The sequence below is a fragment of the Scyliorhinus canicula genome, chromosome 3 (genome assembly GCF_902713615.1).
Source record: "Scyliorhinus canicula chromosome 3, sScyCan1.1, whole genome shotgun sequence".
Taxonomy (NCBI): domain Eukaryota; kingdom Metazoa; phylum Chordata; class Chondrichthyes; order Carcharhiniformes; family Scyliorhinidae; genus Scyliorhinus; species Scyliorhinus canicula.
The window spans coordinates 135,049,417-135,071,308 of NC_052148.1; the positions used below are offsets into that span (position 1 = coordinate 135,049,417).

At 46.5% G+C, this 21,892-nt stretch overlaps 1 protein-coding gene across 3 annotated transcripts in view; it reads right to left on the reverse strand.

Annotated features, from left to right (window-relative positions):
• wdr19 (WD repeat domain 19) overlaps positions 1–21,892 on the reverse strand; it is a 215,643-nt gene that overhangs the window by 45,104 nt on the left and 148,647 nt on the right. For all 3 annotated transcript variants that reach the window (XM_038791401.1, XM_038791400.1, XM_038791402.1), the window contains exons 19-23: positions 20,745–20,855; positions 14,552–14,661; positions 13,791–13,848; positions 9,038–9,184; positions 4,965–5,047 (exon numbers count right to left, since the gene is read on the reverse strand). In XM_038791401.1, coding sequence (XP_038647329.1) covers positions 4,965–5,047; positions 9,038–9,184; positions 13,791–13,848; positions 14,552–14,661; positions 20,745–20,855 — 509 coding nt within the window. The remainder of the gene's footprint in view (positions 1–4,964; positions 5,048–9,037; positions 9,185–13,790; positions 13,849–14,551; positions 14,662–20,744; positions 20,856–21,892) is intronic.

Below are 21,892 nucleotides of genomic sequence, written 5' to 3' on the forward strand. Positions count from 1 at the left end.
ATCATCAGATGATAGAGCACGCATGCGCAGTGTGGCCGCATTTTTTTGAAACGGTCGCAGCTTTTTGTTTTACAAGTTTGGGGGGGGGGGGGGGGTTTATTCATTTAATTTTTATTTTTAAAATTTATTTAATTCATTTTTTTTTTTTTACAATTTCGTGGGGGGGAGAGTTGTTTGATAAAATTGTACAGGAAAAAAAATGCAGAACTTTGGACAGATGGAGACTCCATACTTTCCGACACCGGAAGGCTTCACCTTCATCCAACAGGTTCCACTGGAGGAGGGTGTACAAGGGCCAAAGGGACCCAAAATCATTTCCTCCATTTTTGTCAGCAGCAAACAAGGTAAGAGAAAATGGTGGGTCGCGCAGGTTGGCCGGTGTGGGTCGCGAAGGTCGGCCGGCGTGGGTCGCGAAGGTCGGCCGGGTTGGGTCCCGAAGGTTGGCTGGTTGGTAAAAATGGGTCCCTGGAAAAAAGTTTGAAGAACACTGAGCTAAGAGGAGAGGTTGGATAATCTCGAATTGTTTTCACTGGAACGACGGAACAGCGACTGGTTAGAGGTTTATAAAATTATGAGTAGCATGGGCAGAGTGGATAGTCAGATGCTTTTTCTCAGGATGAAAAAGTCAATTACATCGGGACATTGGTTTAACGTGCAAGGATAAACGTTTAGAGGAGATCTGCGAGGCAAACCTTTTACACAGAGAACGGCGAGTGCCTGGAACATGGTGGTGGTGGAAGCAGATAGCGGAGTTTAAGAGGATCTTAATGAATACATGAATAGGATGGGAATAGAGGGATGCGGACCCCAGACGTACAGAAGATTTTAGTTTAGACAGGCACCATGATCGGCACAGGCTTGGAGGGCCGAAGGGATTGTTCCTGTGCTGTATTGTTCTTTGTTAGGTCCAACTCTTTAAAAGTGGATGATCTCACATTTGCCTGCATTTAATTGCATTTGCCGCACCATGCAATTTTAACTTCCATCTATACTGCTTACAATGCCACTTATGTTGTGTCATCAGAAAACATGGATCTCTGGCTCTTGTATTTCATCATCAAACTTTTAATAAATAGGGTTAACTTCTGGCTGTTGTTACGATTCAACAAGTGTTTGGCACTTTCTAGCATTCTTTCCAGTTGCACAATTCTAGAGTGGTGTGGGAAGCACTGAAGGGCTTTTTGCTGACTTCAAGACTTCTGTGCGAATCAGTTACTCCCAGATACCAGTTGGCCCTGGAGGCAGCATGTCTGGGAGAATTCACAGAGGTCATGCAGAGCAGGACAAGGTGCTAGAAGAGAATGCAGGAGGTAGAGAAGGGCTCTCACCCAGCAGCCATATCAATATAGGGTGTTTTGGAAGTAATCTTTCTACCTAAACCTCAACAAATAACAAGTTATGCTTCAATAAGGACATTCACACTGAAGCCTGCCATCTGCTGCAGCCAAAGAACATCATTGCCAGTGGCTGTGGTGATAAACATTTATGCAACTGGCTCATTCCAGGCTGGAGATATTTGCAACATCTCGCAGATTACCATCCACTGTCATCCAAGGAGGCCCCTGCAGCTCTCTATTCAAAGAGAATATTTCATTCTGCCAAGCCTGAGACCAGCAGGCGAGCATGCACATGAATTTTTCTAGGATTACAGGCTGGTGCAAATTAGTGCAGGATACCATTGACTGCATGCGCAATGAACAGTGACTTCCGAGACCATGAAGGCAACAGTCTAAGCTTCTACGTCAGAAAGCTGACATTGCATGACACTAGCCTGAGCTTCCACTGCAGCTATTTTTGGATGCTGCTTTTGAATACCGTGATTTCCACTTACAGGGTGCTGCTGTCAAGTCAAAAAGACATTCTGCCTGTTATGTTCTGTGTTATGACTGTAATAGAGATACACACAGAACATCTAGTTCTTGGACAAGTAAGATCATTTATTAACAAGATTGACACGTGGAAAGATAACTAACGATCTATAATACAAACGGTAACTAATAAATGAATTCAGTGAATTCTTCTGGAGCTTCTTCTAGTGCGACTGTCCTCAAGCATGATTCACTACCAACTGCTGAATCTCTCAAGTCACATGGTGGATCTATATTGCCACCTGCTGGTTGGAGGTTGTACCAATACTTTTATACATTGATAGATAACTATAAACATTGATGTGCACATGCATATCACCACACTGCCAGGCACACAAATGAGTAACGTAGTATATGGATTTCAGTGTCAGTAAGATGCCAGGTATGTTGGCGGGTCGCATCAAACAGCACGTCCCTTCGGTTGTTCTCAACGGGCAGAGTACTGACTGTACTCAACCAAACCGTGCTTGCAAAACTCAGTATACAATGTATAGCATTAGATGCAATTCCGTTATTAGGCAGCAGTTGCTGAACAATATTGAGTGTGTTAGGAATTATGCCAACTACCAATATAGATTATCAATCAAGCTCCCACTTAGGCCTGCTAGAAGCTATAATTATTCATATATACGGACCTGACCTCTGCACCCAAAGGGATATGTCCAGATATTGCATCTTTTTCGAATGAACAAAAGCATGGGGACAATAGCTTCCTGCTGCATTTGCCACTGCAAGTCTCAAACAATCAAAACCAACTTGTCTACCTACCACACCCCTTTTCTCATCTTGTACAAATTGTTGTTGCCTTTGAAATTTGGCCCTCTTGCATATGTCCAGATGATTGCAAGATGAAAACTTCAAAAGCATGGCCGGGATTCTCCCCTACCTGGCGGGGCGGGCCCGGCGTGTCGGAGTGGCTTGAACATTCCGGTGTCGGGCCGCCCCAAAGGTGTGGAATTCTCCGCACCTTTAGGGGCCAAGCCCTCACATTGAGGGGCTAGGCCGCGCCGGAGTGGTTCCCACTCCGCCGGCTGGCGTGAACGGCCTTTGGCGCCACGCCAGCCGGGGCTGAAAGGACTTCGCCGGCTGGCGTAAGTCCACGCATGCGCCGGAACGTCAGCGGCTTACTGACGTCATACCGGCGCATGCGCAGGGGAGGGGGTCTCTTCCGCCTCCGCCATGATGAAGGCCATGGTGGGGGCGGAAGAAAATGAGTGCCCCCACGGCACAGGCCCGCCTGCCGCTCGGTGGGCCCCGATCGCGGCCAGGCCACCGTAGGGGCACCCCCTGGGGTCAGATCGCCCCGCGCCACCAATCCCGCCGGTCAGGTAGGTGGCTTAAACCACGCCGGCGGGAGAGGCCTGTCAGCGGCCTATCGCAGGCCGGAGAATCACCGCGGGGGCCCGCCCACTGGCGCAGGGGACCCGCTGACCGGCGCGATTCCTGCCCCCGCCGAATCTCGGGAGGGGCGGAGAATTAGGGACACGGCGGGAGCAGGATTGACGCCGGCCCCGGGCGATTCTCCGACCCCCCGGGGGGTCGGAGAATTCCGCCCCATGTTTCTTTTTTACAGAAACCCAAGTTTTGTACCAGCAAGTGACTATTTGAATTCCCTCATGTTAAAATGCTTCATGCCTGTGATGGTCACAGCCTTATCAATCCATGTTCTTGGAGTTATACTCCTGCCAATAGCCTCCTCTGCTATTCCTTGCCATTGGCTTCTGAGCATGTGTCTGGAGGGCCTCTGTGCCACTTGAGGGACAGGGCATCTTCTTTCCACCTCTGCAGACAAGATCCAAAAACCTTGATATTCAAACATTCTTATGGTTAGCCAGTCTTCATTTTTTTCCAGACTCACTTGTAGGACAACTTGCAGCCAACTTTCCTCAAAGAGGTGCAGGCTAGCTTAAATAGTGCAGGCTGCCTTTAACCCCTCACAATATTGGGTCCCCAGCCAATCAACAGCATGGGGATGCTGGCTGCATGCAAAAATAATTATAATGAGCAAACAACATGAAGTTGAAGGATTGCCTGCCTTCCAATCAAAGATGTGGAGATGCCGGCGTTGGACTGGGGTGAGCACAGTAAGAAGTCTTACAACACCAGGTTAAAGTCCAACAGGTTTGTTTCAAACACGAGCTTTCGGACCTGAGGAAGGAGCAGTGCTCCGAAAGCTCGTGTTTGAAACAAACCTGTTGGACTTTAACCTGGTGTTGTAAGACTTCTTACTGTTCCAATCAAAGGGCATTGGTTAATCGTGCACTGTGAACTCTAAGCCTGTTTTCATTGGCAACCACCCAGAACCACATTATCATTTTTTTTTTACTCCATATCCTGGCTCTAAGTGTATACACCCCTGTTGTGTCTATAAAGGTGAAGATGCCCATTCCATACCACCACCTGAAATTCAAATGGAGATTGTGTCACGTGGAAGTTTAGACTGTGGAATGTGTCCCTCCAATGAGCACCAGCTCATCTCCTGTGACACTGCTCTTGAGTCAACAGACTCAAGAGTTAACAGAGACCCAGGAATGAGTGTCTGGGGTAGAGTAAATGACAACCAGCAGAAAAGACTGAAGTACAAGACAACGAGGTGCAGAGAGCCAAGTTGAAATAGGTTACCAGTGAAGCAGAGTTGGTGACAGTGGTTTCTGGAAGTTCAACAAGTTACAAAGAAAAGACCAGGCACATCATCTATGAAACAGTTAGGATGTAACTTGTCATTTTCCTATGTTTGCTAGTTACAGAGCAGAGGAAACTATCATGATGGTTAAAAAAAGAGTTGAATGCTATTCCCACTATCTGATTGATTTCTTCTACTGTAAAAACATGAAACCCTTGCTGCCACTATTTTAAAACAAATATTCCCTTTCTGATTAGTTTAGTGTTTTATAGCGAAATGGAACTACAAAAGCAGAAAAGAGAACAGAATTTTCCTCCAAGTATGCTTAATTCTTTTGCACAATAAGAAACAAAGAAAGTTCATATGTGAGCGAAGAGTCAACTACTAGAGATACAACATGCTATTTGGCAGTTTGTAAAGCATCATCTGTTTGTTTTTAAAATAACTTTGATACATCAGAAAACATTTCTTACCAGTTTTTACAACGGATGTAAACGGATGCTGCTTTGTCATAGTACTGTCCTTTCTCATAGAGCTGAGCAGCTTCGGAGAATTGCTGTGAGTAAAACATAAACATCCACAACAATACAGTTTAGAAAACCAGTCATGACATAGACTCTGATGATTCTGGATTTAGCTTTTATTTCTTTTGGCTTTATTCCAGAATATTAAGAGAGAGTTATAGTGTGGAAGGATTGGAAGTTGCAATTACACAATCCTACAAAAATGACATTTAAAAAAACTAAAATTCCATTTTTTATTAAAGATGGTGGAGTTCTGTATTAAAACATTTCACAGGGAAAACATAGAGATGTGATAGAGGAAAAGAACATCAACAACTCTGATGTCAATGGACTAGGCTGTTAAGACACTATTCACAGGATACCCACTCCATATCTCAACATCTCCAATAACTATTTGCTAAAACACAGAGGTCAAAGATGCCAGTAATGACAACACCAACACCAGATCCATTCGCGTATTGCCCTCTGTAATTGTTCCCCCGGTGCCCAAATATATATGTACCCCTCCAGCTCTCTCCCCCCACAATATTGCCAATTGTACAGAGCTGCTGTTGTTGAGCTAGCACATAATACCCTACCAGTATTTTATTCTAACTTTTGTTTTGTTGTTTGTTTTGTTTTTTGTGCATGTTCCCTTCTCTTGTATGTATATATATATATATATATATATATATGTGTGTATTCCATTTTGTATACATAACAGTAAATATATTTTGTTCAAAAACCCAATAAAAAAACATTTATATAAAAAAAAAAGAGGCCTGTAATATGTCTTCAAAAATATCAGTCCCAATAATGTGACAAACTACTTTTAGCTGATGTCTCTTCAGAATACTTGTACCTCAAATTCCTTAGTGGGATCCGCATAGGAATTTCATATCAAGGGTTATTTCAGCAACAGATTTTAAACAAAACCCTAATATAAGTATCACCTTACACAATAACATGTTTTGAAACCACTTTATAAATTAATGCTACGAGTGCATTGCCTTGTGGGCAGAATGCATATCAGGAAATCTACTACTAATCTCAATGGCCAAATTCAAACAAACAAAGAACAATACAGCATAGGAACAGGCCCTTCGGCCTCCAAGCCTGTACTGGTCATGATACCACCTTTGGCCAAAACCTTCAGCACTTCCTAGTGCCGTATCCCTCTATACCCATCCTATCCATGTATTTGTCAAAATGCCTTGTGAACGTCGTTAATGTACCTGCTTCCACAGCCTCCCCTGCCAGCGCGTTCCGGGCATTCACCACCCCCTGTGTAAAAAAACCTTCCTTGCACATTTCCTGTAAACTTTATCCCATGCACCTTAAACTTATGCCCTTAGTGACTGACCTCCTCCATCTTACACAATAACATGTCTTGAAACCACTTTATATTCCTGATAGGTACTCTTAGTACTTGTAACTCTGGATGTGGAGTGCCCATATGCACTCCACATCCATACCCATAAATTACTTTGCAGTTGGCAACACCATGTATTAGCAGTATCCGAAATAGCAATTAGCTTTCTGTTCTGTTAAAATTACTTACTAAAGGAAAATACATAGATCTTATGATTTGCAGCAGGCAATAATTAAACCTCTATGTGACAAAGCAGGTATATTACTTGAACAAAATTAGGGATTAGTAATTAGTAACAACTTGCGTACATCAGGACGTTGTTGTGTGTGCATATATAGACTTGATTAACAAGTAGCAGTATGGATGTTACAAACTATGGGCGGGATACTCCCAACGGGGGACTAAGGGCGGAATTCTCCGCTCCAAACTCCGGGTGGGAGAATCGCGGGAGGGCCGGGCGACTCACGACACGCCCCCCCGCGATTCTCCCACCCCCCGCTCGGAAGAATCGGCGCTCGCCGTTTTTACGGCGACCGGCGATTCTCCGGCACGGATGGGCCGAGCGACCTGCCGTTCCTGACCGGTTCACCACAGCGGCAACCACACCTGGTTGCTGCCGTCGCGAACATGGGCGCCAAATGCTGGTTTGAAGCTTGTGGGGGGCGGAGAGGGGAGTGAGCACCACGGTCGTGCTCGGGAGGGGACTGGCCCGCGATCGGTGTCCACCGATGTCGGGCCGGCGCCTCAAAGCGACGCACTCTTTCCCCCCCGCTGCCCCGCAAGATCAAGCCGCCACGTCTTGCGGGGCAGCGGAGGGGAAGACAGCAACCGCGCATGTGCGGGTTGGAGCCGTCAGCCGTCGTGACGTCAGCTGCACATGCGCGGGTTGCAGCTGGCCAACCTGCGCATGCGTGGCTGACGTCACATAGGCGCCGCAGTCGCGTCAAGGCCCGGCGGCCGAGATTTACGGAGCGCCGCTCCTAGCCTCCCGGGTGGGGGTGAATTAGGTGCGAGGAGCGGCCTCCGAGGCCGTCGTGAAACTCGGCCGAGTTCACGACGGCCTTCCCGATTTATCGGGGGAGTGGAGAATTTCGCCCTAAGTGCCGACGCCGGAGTGAAAACTGGAGTGTTTCACTCCGCCGTCGGAGGCCGCTCTTCGTCCCCTATTCTCCCACCCCTGGGGGCTAGGAGCGGCGGCGTGTCATTTACGCGCGCCGGGCCTTGGCGCTGCGCAAAAGCGGCGCCACATAAATTATGCGGCTGGCACCGCATAAATGACGTCACCCACTCATGCGCAGGTTGGCCTGCGCCAACCCGCGCATGCGCGGTTGTCATCCTCCCTGCGGGCGCCCCGCAAGAAATGTCGGAGTGATCTTGCGGGGTGGCGGAGGAAAGGAGTGCATCTTTCAGAGGCCGGCCTGCCGATTGGTGGGCACCGATCGCGGGCCAGACCCCTTTTGAGCAACCCCCCCCCCCCCGGTGCTTGATCCCTCCTCCACCCCCCCCCCAACGGTCTATCCTGCAGCGTTCCCGCGCTGTTCACGCCGGCAGCGACCAGGTGTGGTCGGCGCCGGCGTGAACACCTTGTATTGGGCAGGCTGCTCGGCCCATACGGGCCGGAGAATCGCCGCTGGCCCGTTACAAACGGCGAGCGGCGATTCTCCGAGCAGCCTGCCGTGAATCTCGCCGCGCCGGTTGGGGTGGGTGGGAGAATCGCGTGCGGGTGCTGGGGTGGCGCGGCGGGACTCGCCCCCGCGATTCTCCCACCCGGTGTGGCGGGGGGGGGGAAGAGAGAGAGAATTGCACCCTATGCCCTATAAGTGCTTAATAAATGTGTGATCTTCTTGAAAGCACTGAAATCAGGAAAGGCAGGAATTATTATTGCCCAATATATATTTTTTAAATTAAGATTGGATCTTGAAGATGTTAGGTCAAGAAAATAACTTATTTAAAAGTACATAGGTAAGGGTGGTAGATTTCCTTCCCTGAAGGGTATTAATGAACATGGAGCACACCAGAATGACAGGGAGTGGGATAGCTTGATCTTGGTTTCGGACAATGCTCGGCCCAACATCGAGGTCTATGCTCTATATGACATTCTGCACATATACATTTTCCTGGTTTCATAGGGAGTCTTTGTGACACACACCTGTCCGCAACAAGTTTCTCTAAAGAACAGGTTAGCGACCCATTGTTAATGCCTCTTCTAAATGCCTGGCTGTTAAATAGAAATACATTTTCTAAGTTGAGTTTAAATCTACAATCTGATGCCGAGAGGCTACCACTAAACTATCCAACATTATCAAGCATAGCAAAGGGTCCCAAAATTACTATCCTGAATCTCTACCGATATAAACACATTGAGGTAGACATGCATCTTGGGCAGTGTGCAAAACAACGAATACCCGACGTAACATCAGATATTCAGTTCCACGGCAGGCAAAGGAACCGAATATCGGGTGTTGCATCCAACAGGCGGGCAAATATTACCTGTTCTGCGCCACTGCACAAGTTGCATTTCTGCCCCACTCTTATGAAGAGCAATAAAACCTCCAATATTGATATTTTTTCCATGGTTTGTCTTGATCATTCTAATATCATTCCTGCTATTTGTGTCTCCTGGCCCTGTAGTTCCACTTATCCATTGACTAATCCAGGGATCATCTTATACCTTCATACTCTCTAGAATAACACCGCAGTCTTTCTTCAGAATTCTGTTGGTGTGTCTGATTGCCTGGTTGACTCCACGCCGAATGTCCCCCATCCGAATTGACATCCTTGCAATTCCAGCTAAGCAAGCATCATCATGGTCAAGGTACTATGCAGAAAAAAAACATAACAGAAAAATATTAGCAGCTGAAAACTAATTAGATAGGCATACTAGGGACTAGAAATGAACTTGAGACAGGAAATTCCAGTGGGAGTTAGGTAGGGAGAGGGCAGGTAACATGACATAGAAGTGTGTGATCTAAGTGTTAACAAATTATAATCACATCTACTGCAATTGTTGGGGCTGTGAGATGTTTAAATCATACCAGTGGAACAATACTGAGGGTGCTTATCTGTGAGAAGGTGGAGTTATGCCCCTGGAATGGGGAAATCTGGTGCATAAGGCCAACCCCAGTGGTTCTATGGAGGAGGAAGAGGAGGGAGGGAGAATGAGAGAGAAAAAGAGCTGGGAGTGAGCTCAGGACAGAGGAACCAATTGGTGTTGGAGCTGATCACGAGCTTCAGTGTTACTATTATTATTAAATACATTGAGTGGGATTCTCCGTCCTGGGATGCCTGGATCACATTCCCCAATGGGATGGAGAATCTGGCGTTGGGCAAAATCGGGGTCAGCGCGTGAAGGCGTGCTCTGACCGCCACCCCCCGCTACACCCCCTTGCTGGCTGTGGGAACGAGGCCCACACTGCATGTCAGTGGGAACATGGAAATAAAATATAGATGGATCTCAATGACCCATTTGCATCTATATAGTGGGCCCGGTGCCCTATGCTCCAGCCTCCCACAATTCTCTGGTCCCGCGGCTGGGAATCACATGGGTACGGATCAAAGAACAAAAAACAAAGAAAAGTACAGCACACTAACAGGCCCTTCGGCCCTCCAAGCCTGCGCCGACCATGCTGCCCGTCTAAACTAAAATCTTCTACACTTCCGGGGTCTGTACCCCTCTATTCCTATCCTATTCATGTATTTGTCAAGATGCCCCTTAAATGTCACTATCGTCCCTGCTTCCACCACTTCCTCCAGCAGTGAGCATCCCAAAAATGGCGCCACCCCCAATTTCGGCGTAAAAACGGATTTTACGGCCAATTGCCGAACACGATTTCGGCGTTGGCAATCGGATAATCCAGCCCGCAATCTCCCAAACAGAGAATCCAGCCCATTATGTTCTATAGGTCTGTGCGAAGTTCTGTCTAGAAGAAGTTCTCCAAAGTAGTCAGGAGGTATGCAGAGGCACCAGAGGAGGGACTGTTGGGGGAGAGGCGCAGCCTGCAGGCTAAATTTGATTTGCTGACCACTAGAAAGGCGGAGGCACAGTGGAGGAAGGCACAAGGGGCAGTGTACGAACATGGAGAAAAGGCGAGTAGGATGCTGGCTCATCAGCTCCGCAAGCGGAATGCGGCTAAGGAAATTGCTGGAGTGAGAGACAAGAGTGGGAATGTGGTGCGGAAGGGGGTAGAGGTGAACGAGGTCTTCAAGGACTTTTACGGGGAACTGTACCGGTCGGAGCCAACGGGGGAGAGGAGGGGAATGGAGAGGTTCCTCGGCGGGCTTTCTTTCCCGAAGGTGCAGGAGGAGCAGGTGGAGGGGTTGGGGGCGCCGATTGAGCTGGTGGAGTTAGTTAAGGGGATCGGGCAGATGCAGTCGGGGAAGGCACCGGGGCCGGATGGGTTCCCGGTGGAATTTTATAAAAAGTTTGTGGACCTAGTGGGCCCCTTGCTGGTGCGGACACTCAATGAAGCGTGGGAAGTGGGGACTTTGCCCCCGACGATGTCGCGGGCGCTGATCTCGTTAATTTTAAAGAGGGACAAGGACCCCCAACAGTGTGGTTCATACAAGCCCATATCTCTCCTCAACGTGGATGCCAAGGTGCTGGCAAAAATCCTGGCCACCAGGATAGAGGACTGTGTGCCTGGGGTTGTGCACGAGGACCAGACAGGTTTTGTGAAGGGAAGGCAGCTGAACACGAATGTGCGGAGATTGCTGAATGTCATCATGATGCCGGCGATTGAGGGGGAGGCAGAGATAGTGGTGGCGCTGGATACGGAGGCCTTCGATAGAGTGGAGTGGGGGTATCTATGGGAGGTGTTGGGGAGGTTTGGATTTGGTGAAGGGTTAATTAGATGGGTACGGCTGCTATATGAGGCCCCGATGGCGTGCGTGGCCATGAATGGGAGGAGGTCGGAGTACTTCCAGCTTTACCGAGGGACCAGGCAGGGTTGCCCCCTATCCCCCTTGTTGTTTGCACTGGCAATCGAGCCGCTGGCGATGGCGTTGAGGTGGAGAGGTTTGGTGCGAGGTGGGGAGGAACATAGGGTGTCGTTGTATGCCGATGACTTGTTACTGTATGTGCCGGACATGGAGGGAGGGATGCCGGGGGTGATGGAGCTGCTAGCTGAGTTTGGGACCTTTTCAGGTTATAAATTAAATTTAGGCAAGAGTGAGGTGTTTGTGGTGCACCCTGGAGACCAGGAGGAAGGAATTGGTAGGCTCCCGCTTAGGCGGGCAGGGGAGAGCTTTAGGTACCTGGGGGTGCAGGTGGCCAGGGACTGGGGGACTCTTCCCAAACATAATTTCACCAGACTTGTAGATCAGATGGAGGAGGAGTTCAAGAGGTGGGACATGCTGCCATTGTCGTTGGCGGGGAGGGTACAGTCCATCAAAATGACAGTGCTTCCGAGGTTCTTGTTCCTCTTTCAGTGCCTGCCCATCTTTATCCCCAGGGCCTTCTTTAGGAGAGTGACTAGCAGTATTTTGAGCTTTGTGTGGGCACATGGGACTCCGAGAGTGAAGAGGGTGTTCCTGGAGCGAGGGAGGGATAGAGGCGGGCTAGCGCTGCCCAACCTTCTGGGGTACTATTGGGCGGCCAATGTGTCAATGGTGCGTAAATGGGTCATGGAGGGGGGAGGGGCGGCGTGGAAAAGAATGGAGATGGCGTCATGTAGAGGTACGAGCCTGGGTGCCATGGTAACGGCGCCGTTGCCGCTCTCCCCTAAGAGGTTTACCACAAGCCCGGTGGTGGCGGCGACCCTAAGAATCTGGGGACAGTGGAGACGGCATCGGGGGGGGAAACAGGGGGCTTGATGGAGGCTCCACTGGGTGGCAATCATCGGTTCATCCCGGGGAACAAGGATGGGGGATTTAGGGGGTGGCAAAGGGTGGGCATCAGTAAATTGAGGGACCTGTTTATTGGCGGGAGGTTTGCGGGCCTGGGGGAACTGGAAGATAAATTTGGGCTTCCCCAAGGGAACATGTTCAGATACTTGAAGATAAAGGCGTTTGCTAGGCGACAGGTAGAGGGATTCCCTTTGCTGCCCTCGCAGGGGACGATGGACAGAGTGCTTTCGGGGGTGTGGGTCGGAGAGGGGAAGGTGTCTGACATCTATAAGGTAATGCAGGAGGTGGAGGAGTCGTCAGTGGAGGAGCTGAAGGCTAAATGGGAGGAGGAACTCGGGGAGCAGATAGAGGACGGGACTTGGGTGGATGCCTTGGAGAGTCAACTCTTCCTCCTCGTGTGCGAGGCTTAGTCTCATCCAATTTAAGGTGCTGCACCGGGCCCACATGTCCGGGACTAGGATGAGTAGGTTCTTTGGGGGTGAGGACAGGTGCACCAGATGTTCGGGGAGTCCTGCGAACCACACCCATATGTTCTGGGCATGCCCAGCACTGGAAGAATTCTGGAAGGGGGTGGCGGGGACGGTGTCGAGGGTGGTTGGATCCAGGGTCAAACCAGGGTGGGGACTCGCGATTTTTGGAGTTGCGGTAGAGCCAGGAGTGCAGGAGGCGAAAGAGGCCGGTGTCCTGGCCTTTGCGTCCCTAGTAGCCTGACGAAGGATCTTGCTACAGTGGAAGGATGTGAGGCCCCCAAGTGTGGAGACCTGGATCAGTGACATGGCGGGATTTATAAAATTGGAAAGGGTCAAATTTGCCCTGAGAGGATCAATACAAGGGTTCTATAAACGATGGCAGCCTTTTCTGGACTTCCTGGCTCAAAGATAGGCATCTTGGTCAATAGCAGCAGCAACCCGGGGTGGGGGGGGGTGTGTGTGTGTGTGTGTGTGTGTGTGTTCCTTATTGTACTTTCTATTCTGTAACTTTATATTGTGTTAATTTGCGTTGTTGTTAAAATGCTGTGTTGTTCATGGAGGTGGGGCGAATGTTTATGATTGCTAATATTATTGTTATTTTTGGTATTTTACTATGGTGCGTTATTGTTGTATAAATTCAAAATTTTTCATTAAAAATTATTTTTAAAAAAAGTTCTCCAAAAAGTGCAAAATAATCTGAGTAAGCAGATGATGCATTTGTTTAACATCTTATTTGAATGACAATACCCTCAACAGTGCAACACAAGTCCTATACTGCATTGAAGTATGAACCTGGATTTTTGTACTCAAGACTCTGGAGTAGGACTTTAAACTACTTAAGACTTAGAGGCGATTGGGCCACCCAGTGAGCCACACCTGACACACACGCACACACACAGCAAAACCAATCATTTTGTACCATTATACATTGATTGTAAAATTTGGCTTAATTTCTTACATTTTGAGGATTCAATGAGATCCTAGGTTTAAAATTATCTGAGATTATTTCTGAAGCAACATAATGTTAAGTGCGTAATGTTAATTATTGCAGTCACACAATATGTTTGTTATGATCCATTAAGTAGGACAACTTAATCAACAATGTCTTGCCTTATTGTCTCCGGTCATGCCTTTTTCATAATGTGCCAATGCATTCACATAGTCTCCCCTGAAAAACGCATATTGGTTAACGTGGCAAACATAAAAATGGATATATTGTTATCATTAATCCAAAAATAAGGCAAGTCTATTTTGCAATGTTCCATAACTTCATTTGCACATAATGTAACTCATGGCAATGTGGGTGAGCTCACGTAATTAGTAAGTGATTTATTGAATCAAAGATGAACATTGATTTTTAAATCTAATGAGCACTTTTATATTAGAGGACTGACACAAAATCTAAGTGCACTTACATGCAAAAATGTTTCAGTGGTAGAAGAGGGTTTGTATATAAGAAAACATTATATGTGAAAAATTAGTACTTTTATTGGATACTATCAAAGACAATGAAACAATTTGGTAAATTCTAGAACAAGAAATATGAACATGTTTCTCGACAAGTAAGACAAAAAATAGCCTGAATAAAGCAAACAAAGATAAAAAATATTCCAATCCTTTTGAATTCCCAAATTCTGTATCAGTAAATTGCATATGTTGCATACTCAAATGTTAATTCAAAGTAACTTTTTGTGCAATGGAACTCAAATGATCTGGGTAATTCAAATTAAGCAGCATAAATAGACATGAAAAATTAGCATGTGATTTGCATTAAGTGACTGAATAAGCGTAGACTGTATAGTAACTTGGCATTACACAGGGTGATTATCAATATATTTCAAACATAAAAGAGCCCCATTTTTTATACTTACGTGAACTCTAGTTGAATAGCATATTCTTTGGAGATAAACGAAATCTGATCAGGAGCCAGTCGTTTAGCTAATTGCAGAGCACTGTCCCAATGTTGTAGATCCCTCCGCATCTACATGAGAAGAGTCATAGTCATAGAGTTGTACAGCACAGAAAAGGCCCTTCCGCCCATCGAGTCTGAACCGACAATAACTATCTCTAATCTTGCACTAATCCTACTTAGCGTTGAAAAATTAGTGACTAATCCTACTTACCAGCACTTGAATGCGATGGTGTTTCACGCGCTCATCCAAGTGCTTTTTAAAGGTTATGAGGTTTCCAGCCTCCACTACCTTCCCAGGCAGTGCATTCCAGATTCTCACCACTCTCTGAGTGAAAAAGTATTTTCTCAAATCCCCTTGGAATCTTCTGCTCCTCACCCTAAAACCATGCCACTTGTGATTGACCCCTCAACCAAGGGGAACAGCTGCTTACCATTTACCCTGTCGAAACCCATCATAATCTTATACACCTCAATCATATCCCTTCTCAGTCTTCTCTGCTCTAAAGCAAACAATCCAAGCCTATCAAGTCTCACCTTATAGCTCAGATGCCCCATCTCAGGCAACATCCTGGTGAATCTCCTCTGCACCCTTCCAATGCAATCACCTCCTTCTAATAGTGAGGTGACCAGAACTGCACACAGTACTCCAGCTGTGGCCTAACCAACATTCAGTACAGCTCCAACATAACCTCCTTACTCTTATATTCTATGCCACAACTGATAAAAGCAATTGTCCCATATGTTTTCTTAACAATCGTATTCACCTGCTATTCTGCCATCAGGGATCTGTGAACAAGTACCTCAAGATCCAACTGTTCCTCCGGGCTTCCTAGTGTTCTGCCATTCATTACATACTCCATTATCCTGTTTTTTCTTCCAAAGCGCATTACCTTGCATTTCTCAGGGTTAAATATCATCTGCCACTGCCCTGCCCATCAGACCAATCCGTCTATGTTAACCACCCTACCAATCTTGGTGTCATCTGAAAACTTTCCAACCATTCCCCCCACGCTCTCGTCTATATCATTTATATATTTGCTTTTATAAATTTAGAGTACCTAATTACTTTTTTCCAATTAAGTGGCAATTTAGCGTGGCCAATCCACCTACGCTGCACATCTTTGGGTTGTGGGTGCGAAACCCACGCAAACACGGGGAGAATGTGCAAATTCCACACGGACAGTGACGCAGAGCCGGGATCGAACCTGAGACCTGTGAGGCAGCAGTGCTAATCACCATGCTGCCCTTCATTTATATATATAACAAACAATAAGGGACCCAGCTCTAATCCCTGTGGTACGCCAATGGACACCTCCAGTTACTCAAACAGCCTTCTACCACCACCCTTTGTATTCTATAACTAAATCCATCTCAACAACTTTCCTTAAATTCCATGTGCTTCAACCTACTCAATCAGTCTCCCATGTTGGACTTTGTCAGAGGCTTTGCTAAAATCCATATAACCTAAATCAACTGGACTTCCTTCATCCACACACTCTGTCACTTTACCTCTCGCTTCCAAACAGGGTGTCCCTGTGGGGGAGGGGGAGTCCCTATAGTCTGCTGGTCCCTGTGGGGGGCATGGGTCCCTTGAGTTGGGGGTCCTGTGCGGGTGATCCCTCTAGTCAGAGGATCCCTGTGGGTGGGGGGCGCTCCAGTTAGGGGTCCCTCTAGTTAGGGAGTCCTGGTGGGGGGGGGTCCCTCTAGTTAGGGGGTCCTTTTAGTTAGAGTTATTTGAATCCAGTTACATTGTGAGTACCATTCCCGCCAGCAGCAGGGGGCAGGAGCAAAAGGGTCAATTCGGCACCCGGCACAAACCTCTCCGCCTGATCGCGATCTCGGCGTCACGTGGAGGAAAATCCAGCTCATTATTGTCACAAGATGGAAAGAGGAGGCATGGACAGAATAAGCATCTCTGGTCAGCAGCCATCATGTAGTCCACAGGACCTGGATGCAGTGTAGGAAGAGGGTCAATAACCTTCTGTGCTGCAAGAGTGAGCATCGAGTCCCTGTGTAACCATAGAGATATGTTTGTGTGTACCTGAACCTGTTAGGGTTCCTGGACGTAAATCCTTCAGCTTTATTTAGTACATCTTCCTGTGTCCCTAAAGACTGCTTGTTGGGAATGAATGTTCTGGAACAGATGGTAGCGCACACTGGGGAAGGCACGTTACGCTCGTTTGAGGTGTTGGAGGAGTCAGAGTCCTGAGGCGCTTTAAGTCAGAGGATTGCTGGAGCCCTGAAAGATGTTGAACCCAAGGCAGATGATGAGCCTGTGGAGTCATCTATAAGGCAGCAAATGCCGGATATCCTGGCAGACGGGTTCAGTGGGAACCTGCTGCTTTCTCACCTCTGCCTCAATTAAGTCCGCCACAGAAGGCCCATGGACATCGTCGCCAATTGTGCCTGGGGTGGCAATTAATGCCCGCCTAAGGACTTCATCCTGCTGCTGTTGTTATTCACCCAGCAGAGGGCGAGGGACTCGTTATGTGAGAAACCTGAAAACTAAATAACGGCAGGGTTACTTGGACGCTCTGGGTTAGGTGTTCTTCACTCAAAGGTACTCATTGCCTGATTGAGATACGGGCAGAGGATGGCCAGCTGAAAGCCACTCCCCTGCCCTCGCTGCTGACCTTGCTCGCCTGCAACTCATGCCCCTGCCATCACTCACCTATGCCTGGGTCCATCGGTGATCTTGGGCCTCAGTGGGATTAGAACTGGCAACAGCCATAGCCTCCCAGGTGACGCTGCCGAGCAAGGAAGAGCTGTTGGCCTTGGTCACGGAGATGGCTCGCCACTGTCAAGTTAAGTGCCTGATAGGCGACGTGGGGCTTTCATTGGCACCGTCTGTATTAAATACCTCCCAGTATGTGGCAGCATAGAATGGTCCCTCATATAGTAGAAGCGAAATGGCAGTATCCAATTTGTATGTGGAGAATGAATAAATGAGGAAATGGCAAACTCGTCCCGTCCCACAATTCTGACAAAATTCTGACATTAAAATACTGTCTACAATTAGCTCCACATTCACAATTTTTAGGAGAGTATGAACAGATGATATTAGTATGTTACACAAACAGTTGAGACCCAAAATATTTCCTGGAGGTGATGATTATAGCCAACAAGCAGCTTGAAAGTCAATTTAGCATGCAATATTGATTTCCATTTTCAAATCCTTTTTTAGAAGCTTACCCTGCAGACAATGAGGAACTTAGGAACTAAATAATATTTCCATGCCATTATCCTTCGAACACAGCTTTTTTATTTTCAGAGCAGTACAAAATGAAAAATCAATTTGAGTAATCGATTTTTTCAAACAATATTTTGCTTTACCATGTTTAAAACCAGACAGGAAAACAGGAACAAACAGCACATTAAGACTAGCTTGGGCATAGTTCAACTGACTGAGAAAGTAGGTACGGTGAATCGATAATTACTTCTATCAAAAATTAATGATATATCATCAAGTTGATGTGTGTGTTTCTTTTTTCCCTCCATTTTCTGGTTTGCCCCACCCTTGCATTAATCAAAGCTGAGAGGGCCTGAACCTGCAAAGATAAATTGCGCTTATAAATATTTTTTAAATCCCAAAACACTTCATAGAAGTGCAATTAAAAATAAATGTATGCTGAGCCATATATTAGAAGGGGTGACTAAAAGCCTGGTCAAAGAATAGGGTGGTGGGATGACACAGTGGTTAGCACTGCTGTCTCACAGTGCCAAGGACCTGGGTTGAATTCTGGTCTTGGGTCACTGTCTGTGTAGAGTTTGCACTTTCTCCCTTGTGTCTGCATGGGTTTCCTCCGGGTGCTTTAATTTCCTCCAACAGTTCAAAGATGCTGTAGATTAGGTGGATTGGCATGATCAATGTGCGAGGTTATGAGGAGAGGGTGAGGGAGTGTGCCTGGTAGAGTGCTCTTTTGGAGGGTTGATGCTAACTTGATGGGCCGAATGGCCATCTTCTACACTGTCGGGATTCTGTGGATTTTAAAGAAGCAAAATGAGATGGAGAAGGCAAGGGTTTTATCGAGTAAATTATAGATAATCTCTATAGCCTCTCGACTTCATTTTGAGTAAATCATAGATTGCATGGTCTAGGATAGCCAATAATGGGGAGTTAAAAGGGGTATACACCAAAGAAACCAATGTCAGAGGAATGGAAAATGTAATGGTGATCGTAAGGCATGCGGATGTTGCAGAGATAGGAAGAGGTCAGGCAACGAGGAGGTTTAAACATAACAATTAGAATTTTAAATTTGAGACACTCAGATACTGGATGGCAATGTAGGTCAGTGAGACCAGGAGTAATTGGTAAATGGGACTTGCTGTGGGATAGGGTACAGGGAGCATACACAAGCTGTAGGAGGACACCTTACCTGTGCATTGTGTCTCCCTGTAATAGCACAGTAGCAGCAAAGTGTAAACTCATATGTTATAACCCTGTGGTGCATTATGTTACAGTTTTCAATTCACTGCTATATTAATAACATATTTGGATCTATTAATAAACTACTGATCTTCTTATATAAAATTGAAAATGATGGATAAAGTCAGTAGGTCTGGCAGCATTGATGGAGAGAAACAGAGTTAACATTTCGGATCTAAATGATCCTTCAACAGAATGGAAGTAGGTAGAAATGCACAGAATATATAGTTGGAAAGGGGCGGAGGACGTGAGGCAGAACAGAAGACCTAGGATAGGTTGGGGCAAAGGAGATGTGGTCAAATTTGTCATGGACATAAGAAAGAGGGGAGTGTTAATGGTGCCATTAAGGGACGAAGAGTGCTAATGGTGACAAAAGGTGAGACAGTAGAATGTGTTAATGGGAACAATTGAGCAAACAATATTCTGACAGTTTACGTTGGGCATCACTGGAGCATTGTAGCAGGCCTGGGACGGGCATGTGGGCATGAGAGCATGATGCTGAGTTGAAATGGCAAGTGGCTAGAAGGTTGGCGTCATGCTGGCAGATGGGGCTAAGATGTTCATTAAAGCAGTCACCCAATCTGCGTTTAGTCTTCTCAATGTAGAGGAGACCGCATTTTGATCAGTGAATACAGCAGAACAAGTTAAAGGAGGTGCAGGTGAAATTCTGATTCACCTGAAAGGAATATTTGACAGTGAAGAAGGAGGAGGTAAAGGAACAGGTGTTGCACCTTCTGCGATTGCAGGGAAAGGCATCATGGAAAGGGGATGAATGGTTTGGGGCAATGAACTAAGGACAATTTTCAAAAACAGCGCTTCTGACCTGTCTACCTTTTTCTTCGACTAAGGTTTCCCTCCTCTGGCACTGTGGTCGACAGGGCGCTCAAATGGTCCGGCCCACCCCCGTACCTCTGCCCTCACCCGTTGCTCTCCCTTGTGGAACCATAGTAAGAAGTCTTACAACACCGGGTTATCCAACAGGTTTCTTTGGATTCACTAGCTTTCGGAGCGCAGCACGTTCATCGTGCTTTCAGAGCGTAGCTCCTTCATCACTCACCTGATGAAGGACCTACTCTCCGAAAGCCAGTGATTCCAAAGAAACCTATTGGACTTTAACCTGGTGTTGTAAGACTTCTTACTGTGCCCATCTCAGTCCAATGCCAGCATCTCCACATTGTGGAACCATGACAGAGGCCACCTTGGCCCAACTTTTCACCCCACCAGCCTCTGCATTTAAAGGATCATCCTCCGCCATTTTTTCCAACTCTAGCATGATGCTATCACAAAACACATTAGCCTCCACCGTCAGCATTCCACAGGGACCACTTCCTCTGTGATATCCTGGTCCACTCCTCCACTGTAGTCACTCCTACATTTTTACCATTGTTCAGTTCTGTAGAAGGATCATTTAGACCCAAAATGTTACCTGTCTCTTTCCTCAGACACTGCCGACCTGCTGAGTTTATCCAACAACTACAGTTTGTATTTCAGATTTCTAGCATCTGCAATGTTTTGCTTTAATTGATCTTCTTCACTTAATTTATAAAGGAATATATGCTAAAACTAAATGTACAATTTTTAAACAGCTTTAGCGTTATGTTTGCCAATATCATGCATTCTCCAAAATAAAACAAATATTATAAAGGGTGAAACATAACCTGAAAAAGCAAACATCCTTTGTCGAAAGATCAAACTTTGCTCGTTAAAATAACATTCGGCTTCTTACCTCTAATGCAGCAATTGGGCAGCTGGAGGCCAGATACAGATCCTGTGCCAGATTGAAATCATTTGTAAACATTGCAAGGTGTCCAGCTAGTAGGTTGTGGTCTTCTATTCCCTGAAATATTATGACACTGCACTGAAATATTATTACATTTTTGGAGAGCAATGGAGCAGCGTTAAGTGAAGGAATGTAACAATCCTTATTCTTTATATGTGCTCGCTAATTGCTCACCTCTGTTAGCATTGAAAGAACTAGGGCAAACTTTTAATGGTACCCCTTTGGTACATAGGGTTGAGAAGAAAGTTTACTATATTTTTTGCTGTAATGCTGCAAATTAGTGGGCAGTAGGAACGTAGCTGCAAATTGCACATCCCGATTTCCTTTTAACAATCAACTGTTCAATAGTAGAATTTTCACTGTATGTGTTGATAGCACGGATCATTGACAATTACCAATGACCTGTGACCTGTGACACTTGAATTAGGTGATCTGGGAATGTTGGGCAGTTTATTGCACTGCTGTCTCACAGAGCCAGGGACCTGGGTTCGATTCCGACCTCGGGTGACTGTCTGTGTGGAGTTTGCACATTCTCCCCATGTCTGCGTGGGTTTCCTCCGGTTGCTCCGACTTCCTCCCACAGTCCAAAGATATTCAGGTTAGGTGGATTGGCCATTCTAAATTGCTCCTTAGCTTCTAAATGTTAGATGTGATTATGGGGATAAGGTGGGGGTTTGGGCCTAGGTAGGGTGCTCTTTCAGAGGGTCGATGCAGATTCGATGGGCCGAACAGCCCCTTCTGCACTGCAGGGATTCCAAGTTTCTAAAGTGAGACTGTGATAGTTTAGCGGATATTTTTTGCATTGAGAAAATGTACTCAGAGTGGTACACTGCATTAACTATAATTCTCATGTTCATTGGTGCTTGCTGTGTCAGTTAACATTTATTTCAAAAAAATTGGATGACAATTTCATGGAAATATAACATAATCATTGCACCCAATATGGATATATAATTAACCATGGTATAAAATACTCTTCACTAACTACAGAAAATGCTGGAAAAACTCAGCTGGTCTGGCAACATCTGTGGCCTGATGAAGGAGCAGTGCTCCGAAAGCTTGTGATTTCAAATAAACCTGTTGGACTTTGACCT